The sequence below is a fragment of the Eulemur rufifrons genome, chromosome 4 (assembly GCF_041146395.1).
Source record: "Eulemur rufifrons isolate Redbay chromosome 4, OSU_ERuf_1, whole genome shotgun sequence".
Taxonomy (NCBI): domain Eukaryota; kingdom Metazoa; phylum Chordata; class Mammalia; order Primates; family Lemuridae; genus Eulemur; species Eulemur rufifrons.
This window is the reverse complement of record NC_090986.1, coordinates 83,107,198-83,121,973: the sequence shown is the minus strand read 5'-3', so window position 1 is coordinate 83,121,973 and position 14,776 is coordinate 83,107,198. Positions and strand designations below refer to the sequence as shown.

General features: G+C 54.4%; 1 protein-coding gene across 1 annotated transcript; it reads left to right on the top strand.

The window, feature by feature from the left end:
• Positions 1–9,175: 9,175 nt before the first annotated feature.
• Positions 9,176–14,115, top strand: TRIM17 (tripartite motif containing 17). The gene is made up of 6 exons (XM_069467484.1): positions 9,176–9,604; positions 10,231–10,326; positions 11,084–11,314; positions 12,921–12,947; positions 13,038–13,137; positions 13,562–14,115. The coding sequence occupies exons 1-6, from the start codon at positions 9,176–9,178 to the stop codon at positions 14,113–14,115; spliced, it is 1,437 nt and encodes a 478-aa protein (XP_069323585.1).
• The last annotated feature ends 661 nt before the right edge of the window (positions 14,116–14,776 follow it).

The following is a 14,776-nucleotide window of genomic DNA, read 5'->3' as shown; positions in this document are numbered from 1 at the left end:
ACTGAGGATTCAAAAAGAAAAAAAAAATGCTATGGTCTGAATGTTTGTGTCCCTCCAAAATTCATATGTTGAAATCCTATGCCCTGAAGAGGGGGGCCTTTGGGAGGTGATTAGGTCACGAGAGTGGGGCCCTCGTGGATGGGATCCTTGCCCTTCTAAGAAGAGACAGTCACAGAATTCAGGGAACACTTGACTTACGTTTGGGGGTGTATTACACAGGATATTACAGAGGAACAGCCAGTCCATAAGGCAGGCTCCAGAAGGGTCCCCAGTACAGGAGCTTCTGTCCCCATGGAGTTGGGGCACTTCGATGTGTTCGCCAACCCAGAGAATCATCAAATCCTGTTGTTCAAGATTTGATGAGTTTGAGGGCTTTTTGTAGAGCATAATCTCTGGCCCCCTCTCCCCTTCCTGGAGGTGGGGCAGGGTATGGAGTAAAAAGTTCCAACCCTCTTATCTCTTGGTCTTTCTGTGACCAGCCCCTTCCTGAGACTATCTAGGGGACCCCACCTGAGTCACCTCAGTAGCTTAGACTCGGGTGTGATGGGAAGAGACGCCTTATGAATAACAAAAGACATTCCTATCTCTCGGGAAATTCTGAGGGTTTTAGGAGCTCTGTGTCTGGGGACAAAAACCAAATGTCATTCTTATTAAACTATGTCATCTAAAAGACCACCAAGATAGTCACATAGTAGAAAGGAGAGTGTTATTGGTGATATAGATGGGTTCAACGACTCTCTGATTTATAATTGGTTAAAGAAATAAATCTTTGTCTAAAGGCTTAGAACATTTTAAGTGAAGATAAGGAAGTCTGTTAATCACAGACAAGCCACAATATACTGAGACAAGTGACCTGCTAAGGAGATTGATGGCCTGCAGTTGATCTGACCTTTGCCCTGCCTGGCCTTAGGTCCTGTTAATAATTTAGAATTTTATTGTCACAAAGAGTCTGTTTTGTCAGTCTTGCCATCTGTTTTAACATTAATGCTGGTCAATCGTTTTGTCTAAACTCTAAAAGGGAGGGGGTATAACGAGGCGTGTCCGAGTTCCCCTTCCCTTCATGGCCGGGAGCTCAGTTTTAAGGTTTTCTGGCCAGGAGGGGGTGCATTCAGCTAGCAGGAGAGCTTAAGATTTTAGCTTAGTTGACATTATCTTGCACCTAACTCAGACCAGATGGCACAAAAGACCCCAATGTGGAATGTTAAATACACCTTTTCCAAAATGAACGCCACCTGGACTAATCAGATTATGTAGCCATGTGCTAGCCTGGTGCGGAATATGCTGAAACCCCAGTAAAACTTCCCAAACCTCATCTATATAAATGAGCCCCCAACTCCCCCACTTTGGAGCACTAACTTCCATCCTTTGGAGTCTGCGTTCTCAGGGGGCCTTCCTCAAATCTTATGCTCAAATAAACTCTACTTTTAACCATAGATCCTGAATCTGTTTATTTAAGGCTTTGAGAGTTGCTGACCCCTGTCCTGAGGACTGTGCTAGGGGAGGAAAAATAATTTCCTCTCTACCCTTTATAGTTCTTGGTTGGGCCTTCCTACAACAAAAGGCAGATTAATAAGGGAAAGATGAACTAAATGTTTAATAACGAGCACACCTCCTGTACACCTGGGAGGTAGGGGAATCCCAGAGAGTAAAGTCTCTAGGACTCAATCTCAAGAAGTGTCTTGACTTCAGGTATAAAAACTGCAATTCCCTGAACCAAGAAGTGGGGGTGGGGGCAGTTATGGGAGGTGGTGAGGAAAAGTTCCTTAAACAAGGGTAAGCTGTGTGATGCAGATCTGAGTCAGTGCCCTCTCCATCGGTGGGAGACTCTTCCAGGCGCAGAGGGGAGGCAGGCTTGCAGACGGAGATCTCCTTTATACATGTAAACTTCCCGGACAAAAGTATGACTCTGCCTTGATTTCAGAGCATCTTCTGTGTCTGCTGTTTCCACAAGAAAAAAAAAATCAGCTCAAAAGAATCCTCTTGTCCAAGAGTCATATTTGGGGAAGCATACTCTGGTCTCCTACAGTCATATTTTAGGGTGGCATGTTTTGAACCGCATTGCTGGCAATGTTCCAGATGACACAGGCCATGAACTGGCCTCCTGAGTGAGAATATGTTGCATAACACCCCCAGGAGTCTGAAGGGGTCAGGCTGTGCCACCCCAAAACATGCCACTTTGGCATATTGATTATTTTGACTCAAGTCAACAGAGAAACAGCAAACACATGAGGAGTTCTCTGCCTTCCTTCTTTCTGCCTAAAATTAGGGCATAAACTTCCCTTCTGTAAAGGACATTTGCATTTATAAAGGTGTCCCCTGTCCCATACCAGAAAGAAAACATTCATCACCAGAGATGCCACCAAGATGAGTCTGAACAGAAAACTCTTATTAGTTTCCCCCCTAAATTCCCAAGTCACCTCACCACAATTTACCCCTAGAAGCTCCTCTTCCTCTGTTCAGTCACTTCTTTTACAATTTATTGCCCTTTGTTAAAATAGTATAGAAGCTCCTGAGTGTAATCACCTCTTCGGGTTTTCACTTCTTTGCTGTGAAGACCCTGGGAATATAAAATTCAAAATGTAAGATGAGAATGTGTATGCCATTTTTTCCTCCATAATCTGTTTTTTTTGGGGGGGGGGGTGCGGTTGGCTTAATTTGCAGGTCCCATTCACAGAACATAAGAGTGTAGAGGAAAGTTGTTTTCTTTTTTTCCTCTCCCCTACAAGGCCCGTGATGCATGTGTTGTGAATGTGAGGAGTAACCCTTGCAGTGGCGAGCCTCAGGGATCTGGGGCTGTTAGTCACTGCAACAAAACCCTGCCAGATACAGGCTCTGTGCTGACTACAGGGAAAGGCAATCATGTTAGTGAGAAGTCTGGACACCAGGTCCTGTAGAAACGGTGGCAGCCATGCAGATACTAGGGCTGAAGAATGGACAACCTGGTGACCAGAGAGTGAGGTTTGGGGAAAGGTGGGGGTTGATGAAATGGAGACCTTTGGCTACTTGAAGAGCTGCATCGGGTTGAAGAAGAGGAGCCGTCCTCTGCCTTATTTCAAAGGGCAACACTGGAGACAGAGCTTGAAGCTTCAGGGCTGCAGACATTTGACATAAGGCTGTTGATGGAAATTGTTGATGGAAAAATCAAATTCTGCCAAAATACTTAAAGGGGTATATTCTGAGCCAATATCAGTGACTGCAACCCAGGGAACACAGTCTCAAGAGGGCCTAAGAAAACACACCTGAGGTGGCCCGGATACTGCTTGGTTTTATACATTCACAGAGACAGAAATGACAGGTAAAATCACGAATCAATCCATGGTGGGTATACATTGGTTCTGCACAAAAAGGTGGGACATCTCGAAGAAGGAGCTTACAAGTCATAGATGGGCTTTAGGGCGTCTTTAGTCGGCAACAGGTCGCAAGAGTGCTCAGCACGGGCAGAAAGGAGCAGCCAGTCAGGATGAGGCTCTGCTGTGTGTCGTGAGGTGCTGCTCCAGAGTCGGGCTGGAAAGGGAGCCACGGTACACTGTTCACAAACGCCTGCTGAATGAGATTTTATGGTTTGTAGTGCCACTTAGAAAGGAATCTGGGCAAAAGAAAAAAAGTCGGGGTTCAGTCCTCCAGGCCATTTCCACCAGATTCCTGATGGGGGACAGGCACGCATCTCCTTCACTAGAAGGTGGGTGCCTGTCACCAGGGTCACAGCAGAAAGACTCCTGCTTAGGCAAGGTGGGCCATGTAACATTAGGGTCCCTCCCTAATTAGGGTCCGAGACTCCACAGCTGTATGGAAATAGTGCCAAGAAATGACAGCCCTCCCCTGACTGCCGGTGGCAAACGTGGACAGAACAAAACCAGCATGAACTCCTGCCAACTTCACAAAACCAACCGAGTTGCCGATGCTCACGTGCCAGCTTTATCGGGCTGTGGTAGGGCGAGGTGAGACCCCGAGGGCCACGGCTCGAGCACTCAGGCACTCCTTAGCTTTGCGGGCTGGTTCTCCATCCAGCCTCCTCTAAGATCCCGCACCTGCGTCCCCAGCTTCCCTCTGCTTCCTGCCGGCACCGGGGCCGGGGCTGCCGCTCTGCACGGCCCAGCCCGGCCAGGCTCCCACACCGCGAGCGCTCGAGGGAAGCAGCCCCAGGGACAGGGCGCATCTCGGAGCTTCTCCTGGGACAGGTAGGCAGGAAACCTCTGGACCACAGGTGCTCTCCGTGTGTTCCTTGGTGACCTGCCAGGTTCAGAAGCCAGGACTCTTCCAGGGTCAGACAAGCTCCTCGGTGTAACGCCAGCTTCACTCCCAAGAGACAGGGATATGCAGCTCACTCTCCACCAACGCGGGTCTGCACTGCGGGGCTCCACTGAAACTCGAACTTCCTCTTCCCCCGCCTCTGCCGCGCCTGAAACCGCAAGGCCAAGGCCCCCTCTTCCTCCTCCTCCTCAGCCCACTCAGCGTGAGCACCGGGGGATGAAGACCTTTCTGATGATGCCCTTCTGCTTAATCAGTAATATATTTTCTCTTTCTTATGATTTTCTTAATAACATTTTCTTTTCTCTAGCTTACTTTATGGTGAGAACGCAGTGTATAATACATCGTATAACACACAAAAGATGTGTTAACTATTTATGTTAGTTTACGTTATCAGTAAGGCTTCTTTTTCAGTCAACAGTAGGGTATTAGTTGTGTGAACTAAAATAAAATCTTAAGCCCCTCAGCTGACTGAATGGACCCCTCTTGGCTAAGGAACCCCCCTCCCCCCAAATCACAAAAAACCTTAAAACTGAGTTTCTGGCCATGGGGAGAAGGGAGGTCAGACACACCTGGTTATGCCCTGTCCCTTTTGGAGTTATTCTTTGTAACAATAAAATACAAAATCATTAACAGGCCTAAGACCACTGAAGATAGAGGTTAAACCACACCTGCAGGGCATCGATTTACTTAACAGACTACTTGAGTCGGGTATATAGTCTCTGGTATACGTCCAGTGGTTTGTCTCTGATTAACAGACTTCCTTATCTTAAAACATTCCAAACCTTTAGACAAGGCTCCATGTCTTTAACCAATCGTAAATCAAAGAATCTTTAACCCCACCTATAACCTGTAAGCTCCACTTTAAGACGTCCTGCCTTTTTAGGCCAGACCTATGTACACCTTCTATGTATTGATTTACGACTTTATGTGTAATTCCTGTCACCCTAAAACTGTGACCCACCCATAGTGAGACCACTTGCTCAAGGTTTCTTGGGCCTGGCTCTCTGGGTCATGGTCGCACATATTCCGCTCAGAATAAATCTCTTTACATTAATTTATAGAGTTTGGGTTCTTTTCCATTGACAGTTGTTAAGTTTTGGGGGAGTCAAAATATACTATATCATATGAATTATATCATATAATAATAAATATCCGTGAGGGGGCCTGGCATCCTTAACTCATACACTGTTGAGGAGTCACCTGTACAAACAGACAATGGCCCAGATAATCTACAAAAACAGAAGTCTGGCGGGGCACGGTGGCTCACGCCTGTAATCCCAGCACTCTGGGAGGCCGGGGTGGGAGGATCTCTTGAGGCCAGGAGTTCAAGACCAGCCTGAGTAAGAGTGAGACCCCATCTCTACTAAGAATAGGAAAAAATTAGCAGGGCATGGTGGCGCATGCCTGTAGTCTCAGCTACTTGGGAGGCTGAGGCAGGAGGATCGCTTAAGCCCAGGAGTTTGAGGTTGCTGTGAGCTAGGCTGATGCCAGGGCACTCTACCCCGGGCAACAGAGTGAGACTCTGTCTCAAATAAAATAAAACAAATAAAATAAAAATAAAACTCTGGGCAGCAGCACACAGCCCAGGAAGCCAGCCTGCTGTAAGGTGGACTTGTAGGAAGTCAGACCTCGCTCTCTGGCGAAAATCCAGGAAGCCAAAAAATAACCCCTGCAACCATGGGTCCCGATTGGCCATGCTTTGATCAATAACTGGCTGCTTTTCGAATTTTAGCCCCCGCTGCCGACTTAGGATCAACCAGAGGAAGGCGAATACACCGCTCTAACCCACCTGGTGGACGCCCCACTTCCAGCGAGCTGCCTCCACTTCCCAAAGCCAACAGTCTCCATCAGGCTCACTTGGAACCTTCCTTCTTAACACTAAAAGTCTTTCCCACGCTGTCTGCCTCCGAGTCTCTGTCAAAAGCAGGTGGTGGCATCTGATTCCCTTGTTACCCATAAGCTCTGAGTAAGCAGCCCTTGCGGGTTCTGCCTGGCTGGTCTCCGCTTACCGCCACGCTGGAGAGAGATGGGCTGGTTCTCGGGAAGAAGCTGCCTCTGGGTCAGTTTGCTCTTACGCGTAACATGACAGCCTTTATTCACGATGCATCCTTCTCTTGTGCTCAAAAGTTGTCATGGCCACCTCCCAGAGCCCCCAAGCTCCTAGTCCTTTCTGGTAGCTCAGGCCACTCCTCTGGCCTTTGAGTCCCACACTTCCTGGGACTCCCGTGCAAATGGTTTTTCTCCCATTAATCTGCCTTATGGCAATATAACTTGTCGCCCAGACAAAGAACCTAGAAGGGTTGAGGAAAGCCATTATGCACCCCCACCCCATCAGCATTACTAAAAAACACAAAGATGAGGGAAAAAATTTAAGAGAAATAAAAGAGAAACTATACTAAGTGCTAAAAGACCTCATCACCTTGTTAGGATCCTGATTCAAACAAACCAACATTTTTCTATTTTCTAAATTGAAGGAAACCCTCAGCCCAGAATTCCCTCGCTGATACAAGCGACAGGCAGAGGCTGGGGGAGGTGGGGGTTAAGCAGGAATTCGCAACAGGTGTCCACACTTCGGCCTGTGTGGGCCCCCAACCCGCTCCCGGTGCACAGACCCGTCCTGTGCGCCAGTGAGGAGAGACCATGGAAGAAACAACACTCCAGCGGAGCCAGCCCAGCCAAAACCAGCCGTCTACACCCGCGCGCTCTCGAAATGGCTAAACCGTGCTGCTTGGCCTTCCCTACCCGCTGCTCCCAGCTCCCCAGCATGCTCCGAGCCTCAGTTTCCCCATCTGTCCTCCCCCCACGCCCAGGAGTCAGGCATGCGCAGCCACTGGCCAGGGCCGGGTCAGGAATGAGGGGGTCGGCGTATGCGCCGAAATTACCTAGGGCACTGGCAAGAACCCCTCCTCCGCTCCAGGGTACGCACCTGCCCCACGCCCCTCCGAACCCGGTCTGCCCCCAGGTGGGACGCCCCCTCCCTGAGACCCCCGGCTGGACGCTGACTAGGCGCAAGCGACGGGGGCGGGGGCGCGGGGGGAAGGTGGCTCGCAGTGTCCCGCGACCTCTGCATCTCCTCCCAACCCGGCGCCCGCCCCACCTTCGCGGTATCCCCCCCCCCCGACTCCGCCCGCCCTCACCCGCCTGCCCCACCGCGGACACCGGCCCCATTTCCTACCCCTCGCCCCCCCGAACACCCCCTCCCCACCCGCAAACTCCTCTCCATCCCCCCAGCCCGGGCCAACCTACCCCCTGGCCCCTCCTGCGCTCTGCTGCCCCCACGCAGCCCCAGCCCCGTGTAGACCGGCTCCGCCCCGGCCCCCCACGACGCCCGCCTCCCCTCCCCGGAGGCCCCGCCCCAGCCATTGGAGCCCCCCTTTACTCCCTCCTCTCGCCTTCCTCGCTGGGCAGCCGACGACCCCCCAGCAAACTCCCCCCGGCGCGCCCCACCTGCTGCCTCCCCACCCTCCAGCCAGCGCCACTGCGCCACTGAGGCACCGCCCGTGGGCTGCACTCCTCCCCCCCACTCTCCCCTCCCCAGCTGACGCCACAAAGCCCGGCCGCCGACCCCGCGCCCCGCGGGGCAGACCCAGCCTGTGCTGGCCACCCGCGCCAACGCCCGGCGGCCTAGACCGGGCAGCGTTGGAACCGCGGGCCGACTGACCACGGGTCCCCCGGACGAGCCCCGCATCCACAGAGGGACATTCGGGCCGGAGCTGCCCAGAGCCCGGAGGACGCCGGCCCTGCCCTGGCTCTGTCCCGGCGGGCAGTGGTGCGCCCCGCGGGTCCCCAGGGCCGGCGCCGAGTGCGCGGAGTGCGAGCAGCTCTGAGATTAGCGCGGGGCAGAGTCCGGAACGTCTAGGAAATCCCCAGACGCCGGCGCTTGAGGGGACTGCAGAACCGGACAGGGAAAGGGTGGGCTCGGAGTTTAGACACATTTTCAGATGTCTCCTCTAACTTGGGGGTCCCCTTAGCAGCCCTGGGAAGCAGGCAGGCGAAGGCGGTGCACGTCCAGTGCGTGGAGTCACAAGTGTTCAGACTCAAAGGGCGTCTGTGTGCATGCGTGTGTGTGCCTCTGTGTGCATGAGTGTACTTCTGTGCTCGTGCATGCGTGTTCATGCGTGTTCACGTGTGTTCACGTGTGTGCATCTGTGCATAGTGTGTATGCATGGGTGTGCACGCGTGACTGTGCATGTGTTTGTGCATGCATGCACACATGATTGCCTACGTGTGTGCGCGCGTGCATGGGTATATTTGTGTGTGCACATGTGCATTTGTGCACACACGCGTGCATACTGAGCATGTGCGTGCAGTGCGTGTACGGACTTTTGTCTTTTTGGCACTGCACCTCCCTGCCTAATGGAAGAGAGCTTTCTTCCTCTGACAATTCCTTCTTCCTTTGGTGTACGGAGATTTTGTTAAGTAATTATTCAGGCACTACTTGGAAGGCTCTTCATTCAGGATTCCCGCCATGGGGGTGTTGCCCTAGGGGAGACTCTCTGATCCCAGCCCGCCAACAGGTGGAGAGGGTCGGAGACTCCAAGGGGAGGGGGCTTCTCCTAAACTGACTAACAGGCTCTTCCCCGAAAGGCAGGCGAGGACTCAGACCTCACAGGTGGCCGGCAGATGAGGACTTGAGTAGCCATCCAGTGGGGGTGACTGGGCAGGATGCTCTGCAAAGACCCAGCCGGGGAGCCAGAGACGGGACAGGGTGGGCTCCAGACTCACTGGAGAGCAGTGGCCAGGGAGGGTCTTTGCAGTTTGCAGCGAGGCTTTTGTGTCTCCTCAATGACAGGTATGATACCCTTGCTGGACCCCTGTCCCCATCTGGAAAGGAGGCCTTAGAGGAAGTGCGCACACTCGGGGGTCACGGCTCACGCAGAGTCCCTCACCACAGACAACCTGGCCCGGTGTCTCCCCAGGAGCCATGGACGCCGTGGAACTTGCCAGGAAGCTGAAGGAGGAGGCCACGTGCTCCATCTGCCTGGACTACTTCAACGACCCCGTGATGACCTCCTGTGGACACAACTTCTGCCGCGAGTGCATCCAGATGAGCTGGGAGAAGGCCAAGGGCAAGAAGGGGCGGCGGAGGAGGAAGGGCACCTTCGCCTGCCCTGAGTGCAGGGAGACATCCCCCCACAGGAACCTGCGGCCCAACCGGCTGCTGACCAAGGTGGCGGAGATGGCGCGGCAGCACCCCGGCCTGCAGAGGCAGGACCTGTGCCGGCTGCACCAGGAGCCCCTCAAGCTCTTCTGTGAGGACGACCAGAGCCCCATCTGTGTGGTCTGCAGGGAGGCCAAGGAGCACCGCCTGCACAGGGCACGGCCCTTGGACGAGGCCGCGCAGGAGTACAAGGTGGGCCACGTCGGGCGGGCAGGGGGCGTCCGGGAGGACAAGGGGAGCCTAGACATTATGGCGTAGGGTAGGCCAGTATTACCTCTCCCTTCTTAGGGTTTTTTGGCTGCCTTGAGAATTAAACTGATTGAAGACAAATGAGCAGGAAAAGAACACCTGAACTTAGTAAAAGTTTTAAGTGACCAGGAAACCCTTTCTAAGGAGCTAAAGACCCAAAGAAGCATGTTAGAGATGCACACTCATATACCGAGTCACTAATTGTGTGAGGAGCAAGATGAACAGATTTCTCTAGCTTTTGACTTCCTGCCTTTGGTGATAAAAACATTACTTTTCTCCTGGTCTTGGGAGGACGTGTGTCTTCCACAAGTTGGGCTTTTTCTCCCCCTCCTGCTTTTGGGCAGAAAAAGGCAAAGGTTAGAGCGATTCTTGTACCTGCTCTTGTCTTTAATTGCTTTTAGCACAAAATGATCTGGAGTGGCGTGTTTTGGGGCAGTGTGTTGGGGTCCCCTGCCCCTCCTTAGGAAGATCTGTGGTGTGCACACAGCTTCAGTGAGCACAGTCCAGACTGTGGGTGGGAAGTGGGTGCACCGCCGACCCCACATCCGGAGGTTTTTTGCATCCCACAGTTGAAGTTGGAGAAGGACATGGAATTCCTTCGGGAGGAGATGTCTAAGACAGAGAACCTGCAGGCCAAGGAGGAGCAGGCCTTAGATGAGTGGCAGGTAGGTGTCTGGGGCTGTCAGGGTCCAGGAGTTTGAGACTGGACTGGGCAACATAGCAAGACTCCATCTCTAAAAAAAAAAAAAAATAGAAAAATTAGCCAGGTGTGGTGGCTCACACCTGTACTCCCAGCTACTCCGGAGGCTGAGGTGGGAGGATTAGTTGAGCCCAGGAGTCGGAGGTTGCAGTGAGCTGTGTGATGACACCAAGGCACTCCAGCCTGGGCGACAGAGCGAGACCCAGTCTCAAGAAAGAAAAGAGAGAGAGAGGAGAGAAAGAGCGAAAGAAAGAGAGGAGAGAGAGAGAGAGGGAAAGAAGAGGGAAGGAAGGAAAGAGAGAAAAAAAAGAAAGAAAAAGGGGCTCAGCTGAGCTGAGCAGAGGACGTGGGCTTTATAAGCACGACAGGGCTGAAGAAGGTGGAAACAGACCAAAAACAGGATTGTGTTTCAGAGCGACTTTCCTTGCAGGGTTAAAACACAGGGGACTTTCTTATTGTACCTGCCCAGGTAAACCGAAGCCCTCTGATTGGTTGCTGGGAACCTCCTAGTTTTTTGTGAGTTTGTTTGTAAAGCATGTTCAGATGTATGGAAGTTGCCTCTGTGGCTCAGAGGGTTGTCACACCACAGTGACAGGCTGGTGCAGCCCCTGGCCCTGGCTGGAGCTGCTGGTTTTCTCTGGGTCAACAGGCGCCTGGGGGACATGCCAGTGTCCCTGGCGCTGAGCCACCCAGCACTCACAACATCGGGGTGCCCCCCGCAGAACAAGGTGAGGAGGCGGAGAGAGCGCATCGTGCTGGAGTTTGAGAAGGTGGGCCTCTGCCTGGCGGAGGAAGAGCGCAGGCTGCTCCAGGCACTGAAGAAGGAGGAGGAGGAGATGGCCAGCAGGCTTCAGGAGAGCAAGGCCTTTTTGGCCCAGCAGAGCCACTCCCTGGAGATGCTGCTGCTGCAGCTGGAAGACCGGAGCCAGCGCGAGCCCCTCCAGATGCTGCAGGTGTGGGGCGGGGCTCGGCAGGGGCAGGGGGCAGGGGGGCTTGCGGATTGCAGGGCCTTTGGGGTCGGGCAGTGGCTGCTCACCTCCCTACCCCTGTACATGCAAGAGGACATGAGCTCGGGGACCAAATGCAGCCCCAGGGGGAAGGGCCACCGAAACAAAGTCCCACAGACACGGGCAACCACTATATGAGATACCCGAGGTCCTGCCTGACACCATGTGGGTTGTCCTGGATAGATTTGCCAGTTGTCCTAACTTGGGTAATGGTTTGTCTTCTATTATAAAGCAGCCTGGGCCAGACACGGTGGCTCCTGCCTATAATCCCAGCACTTTGGGAGGCCAAGGTGGGAACATTGCTTGAGGCCAAGGGCCTGAGACCAGCCTGGGCATCATAGCAAGACCCCATCTCTACAAAAATTTTTTAAAAATAGCCAGGTGTGGGCCGGGCGCGGTGGCTCACGCCTGTAATCCTAGCACTCTGGGAGGCCGAGGCGGGTGGATTGCTCAAGGTCAGGAGTTCGAGACCAGCCTGAGCGAGACCCCGTCTCTACTAAAAATAGAAAGACATTATATGGACACCTAAAAATCTATATAGAAAAAAATTAGCCGGGCATAGTGGCGCATGCCTGTAGTCCCAGCTACTCGGGAGGCTGAGGCAGTAGGATCGCTTAAGCCCAGGAGTTTGAGGTTGCTGTGAGCTAAGCTGATGCCACGGCACTCACTCTAGCCTGGGCAACAAAGTGAGACTCTGTCTCAACAAAAAAAAAAAAAAAAAAAAAAAAAAAAATAGCCAGGTGTGGTAGCATGTGCCTGTAGCCCCAGCTACTTGGGAGGCTGAGGTGGGAGGATCACTTGAGCCCAGGAGTTCGGGGCTGCAGTGAGCTATGGTGACACCACTGCACTCCAGCCTGGGTGACAGTGTGACCCTGCCTCTTAAAACAAACAAAAAACGCCTGTTCACAGCTCACTGAGTTGGCTTAAGCCCCATGCGGCTGGTGGGTAGTTACTCTCGTGAGCAAGGCTTAAGTGTGTCACTGCGTGAGATTCCCGTGCCAAGACTTAGGGTCGTGCTGCAGAAACCAGAGAAATGGCCACTGGAAACCAGAAATCCCTGGTAACTTCCCAGGCCGGAGCTGTTAAGGTGGCGTCTGGGAACGCTGCAGGCTCCTAAGGAGGCTCCAGAAAATGCCCAGGCAGCTTGGTCTGTTACTCCGTCCCCTCTGCGTCCCCACACCGCACCCAAGTGCAACGCAGCCCCGTCCCCCTTTCTCCACATCCCGGTGGGCCGCGCCCGAGTCGGAGGCGAAGGCTGGTGCCGACTGCTCACCTGCCGGGAAGGGCAGAAGTGCCTCTCAGCCCCGACCGCCCCTCCCCTCCGCACTGACCTGGGTGTCGGCGGGGCCGAGAGGGCCCGGGTGGGTGTGGGAGCCCAGCGTGGCAGAGAAGGCCGGGAGTGCCCGACTGCGGGGAAGGGCGTGCCCGGGCAGCCGACAAGAAGGAGGCAGCATTGACAGCCTTGAGGGGCGGGCCAGGGTGGCGGTGGGGCAGCCTAGAGCTTGGCTCCCCCCACCCACCCGCCTTCCCTCCCTCCCTCCGTCTTTTGCAGGATATCAAGGACCCGCTGGGCAGGTATGTGGTCACCCGAGGTGGCGGCGTTGGAGGTGGGTGGGGGAGGGCCTGTGTGGGGCCAGAGGGACAATGAGGTTGTGTCCCCTGGATGAAGAGCAGCTTCAGCATACGGTACCCAGAGGTTGTCCCCCCGGCCGTGCTCAGGACGGTGTGCAGGGTGCCCGGAGAGATAGTGGTGCTCAAAAGTTTCCAAGGTAAGTGGGGGCCCAGGGCCGGGAACCCTGACTCTGGATCTCTCGGTGACGCTCCACCCACCCCTGGACACACGGGGTTGGGGGAAGAGCCACCAACGCGGGGCCTCAGACCGCACTGCCTGATTCTGGCCGCGCACTCTGGTGGCTCCATTCACTGATGACGCTGCTGAGCTCTCAAATGGCCCCGCACCCCCGGCCGTTTCCTTATCCACACCAGTGTCCACACACAGCTGGGGTGCAGGACCATAAGGGAACCCAGATACATGGCTGCACTCAGGGAGGGGGTCCTCTGGGCAGTTTGGGGACCGTTTGGCCACGAGCCACCCTCTGCCCCACCCTACCCCACCCGCTAGGGCTCTGGCCCTGTCACCCCTGGCCCTGAACGGCACCCCATGTCTCCCCGCCACCCCGGCCCCATCTGCAGAGGATGTGGTGCCCGACCCCACCTCGGCGTACCCCTACCTCCTCTTGTACGAGAGCCGCCAGAGGCGCTACCTCAGTTGCCCACCTGAAGGCACCGAGTTCTACAACAAGGACAGATTTGTGGCCTACCCCTGTGTCGTGGGCCAGAAGACCTTCTCCTCGGGGAGGCACTACTGGGAGGTGGGCATGAACCTCACCGGGGACGCACTGTGGGCCCTGGGTGTGTGCAGAGACAACGTGAGCCGGAAAGACAGGGTCCCCAAGTGCCCCGAGAATGGGTTCTGGGTGGTGCAGCTGTCCAAGGGAACGAAGTACTTGTGCACTACGATGGCCGGCCCCACTCCTGTGACGCTGACAGAGCCACCCAGCCACATAGGCATCTTCCTGGACTTCGAGGCCGGGGAGGTCTCCTTCTACAGCGTGAACGATGGGTCCCACCTGCACACCTACGCCCAGGCCGCCTTCCCCGGGCCGCTGCAGCCCTTCTTCTGCCTGGGGGCTCCCAAATGTGGCCAGATGGTCATCTCCACCGTGACTGTGTGGGTGAAGGGGTAGATACGGGGGTGGACAGGCTGGCACCGCGGTCCTTCTGCTCGCTGCTGGCCACCTGCTGGGCTTGAGAGCCAGCGACTGTGTGGGGCCGGTTTCTCAAAGTCAAAATATGGTCCTGATTAAAGCCCTCAAACATTAAGAAGCCGTACTCAGAAACTTTCCACAGCCCCTACATTTCCCAGCGGGCCAATTTCTAAACACAGACCTGTGTACCAGGCACAGTGTGGTCAAGTCTTCAGCTATGCCTCTGTCCCCTCCCTGCACTTTGGAATGTCACTAACTCTGTGGCCCCCATCTTCCCAAGAGGTGGGTTTTTTTTTTTGTTTGTTTTTTCTATATTTAAAAAGTTTTTTGTAGAGACAAGGTCTCACTTTGTTGCTCAGGCTGGTCCCAAACTCCTGGCCTCGAGCCATCCTCCTGCCTCGGCCTCCCAAAGCGCTGGGATGACAGGTGTGAGCCACTGCACGAGCCTTGGGGAGGTGCAGGTTACCATGGAAAGGATGGTCCCAGGTGTCCTACAGAAATTCTAGCATCCTCTCCGCTGGCTATTGGCTCCTTCCCAGGGGGAAAACGGGAAGGGCTGAGCCCCAGAGCCGCCCGTCCCGTCCCCTTCCACCCCTAAAGCTGCATACGCAGCGGCAAAATCCAAGAGGTGAGGATCGTC

Bases quoted from the DNA above. Each gene is read 5' to 3' on its own strand.
- TRIM17 (XM_069467484.1), top strand. From the start codon at position 9,176: ATGGACGCCGTGGAACTTGCCAGGAAGCTGAAGGAGGAGGCCACGTGC. The intron at 10,327-11,083 runs GTAGGTGTCTGG...TGCCCCCCGCAG, and splicing joins AGGCCTTAGATGAGTGGCAG to AACAAGGTGAGGAGGCGGAG. The intron at 13,138-13,561 runs GTAAGTGGGGGC...CCCCATCTGCAG, and splicing joins GGTGCTCAAAAGTTTCCAAG to AGGATGTGGTGCCCGACCCC.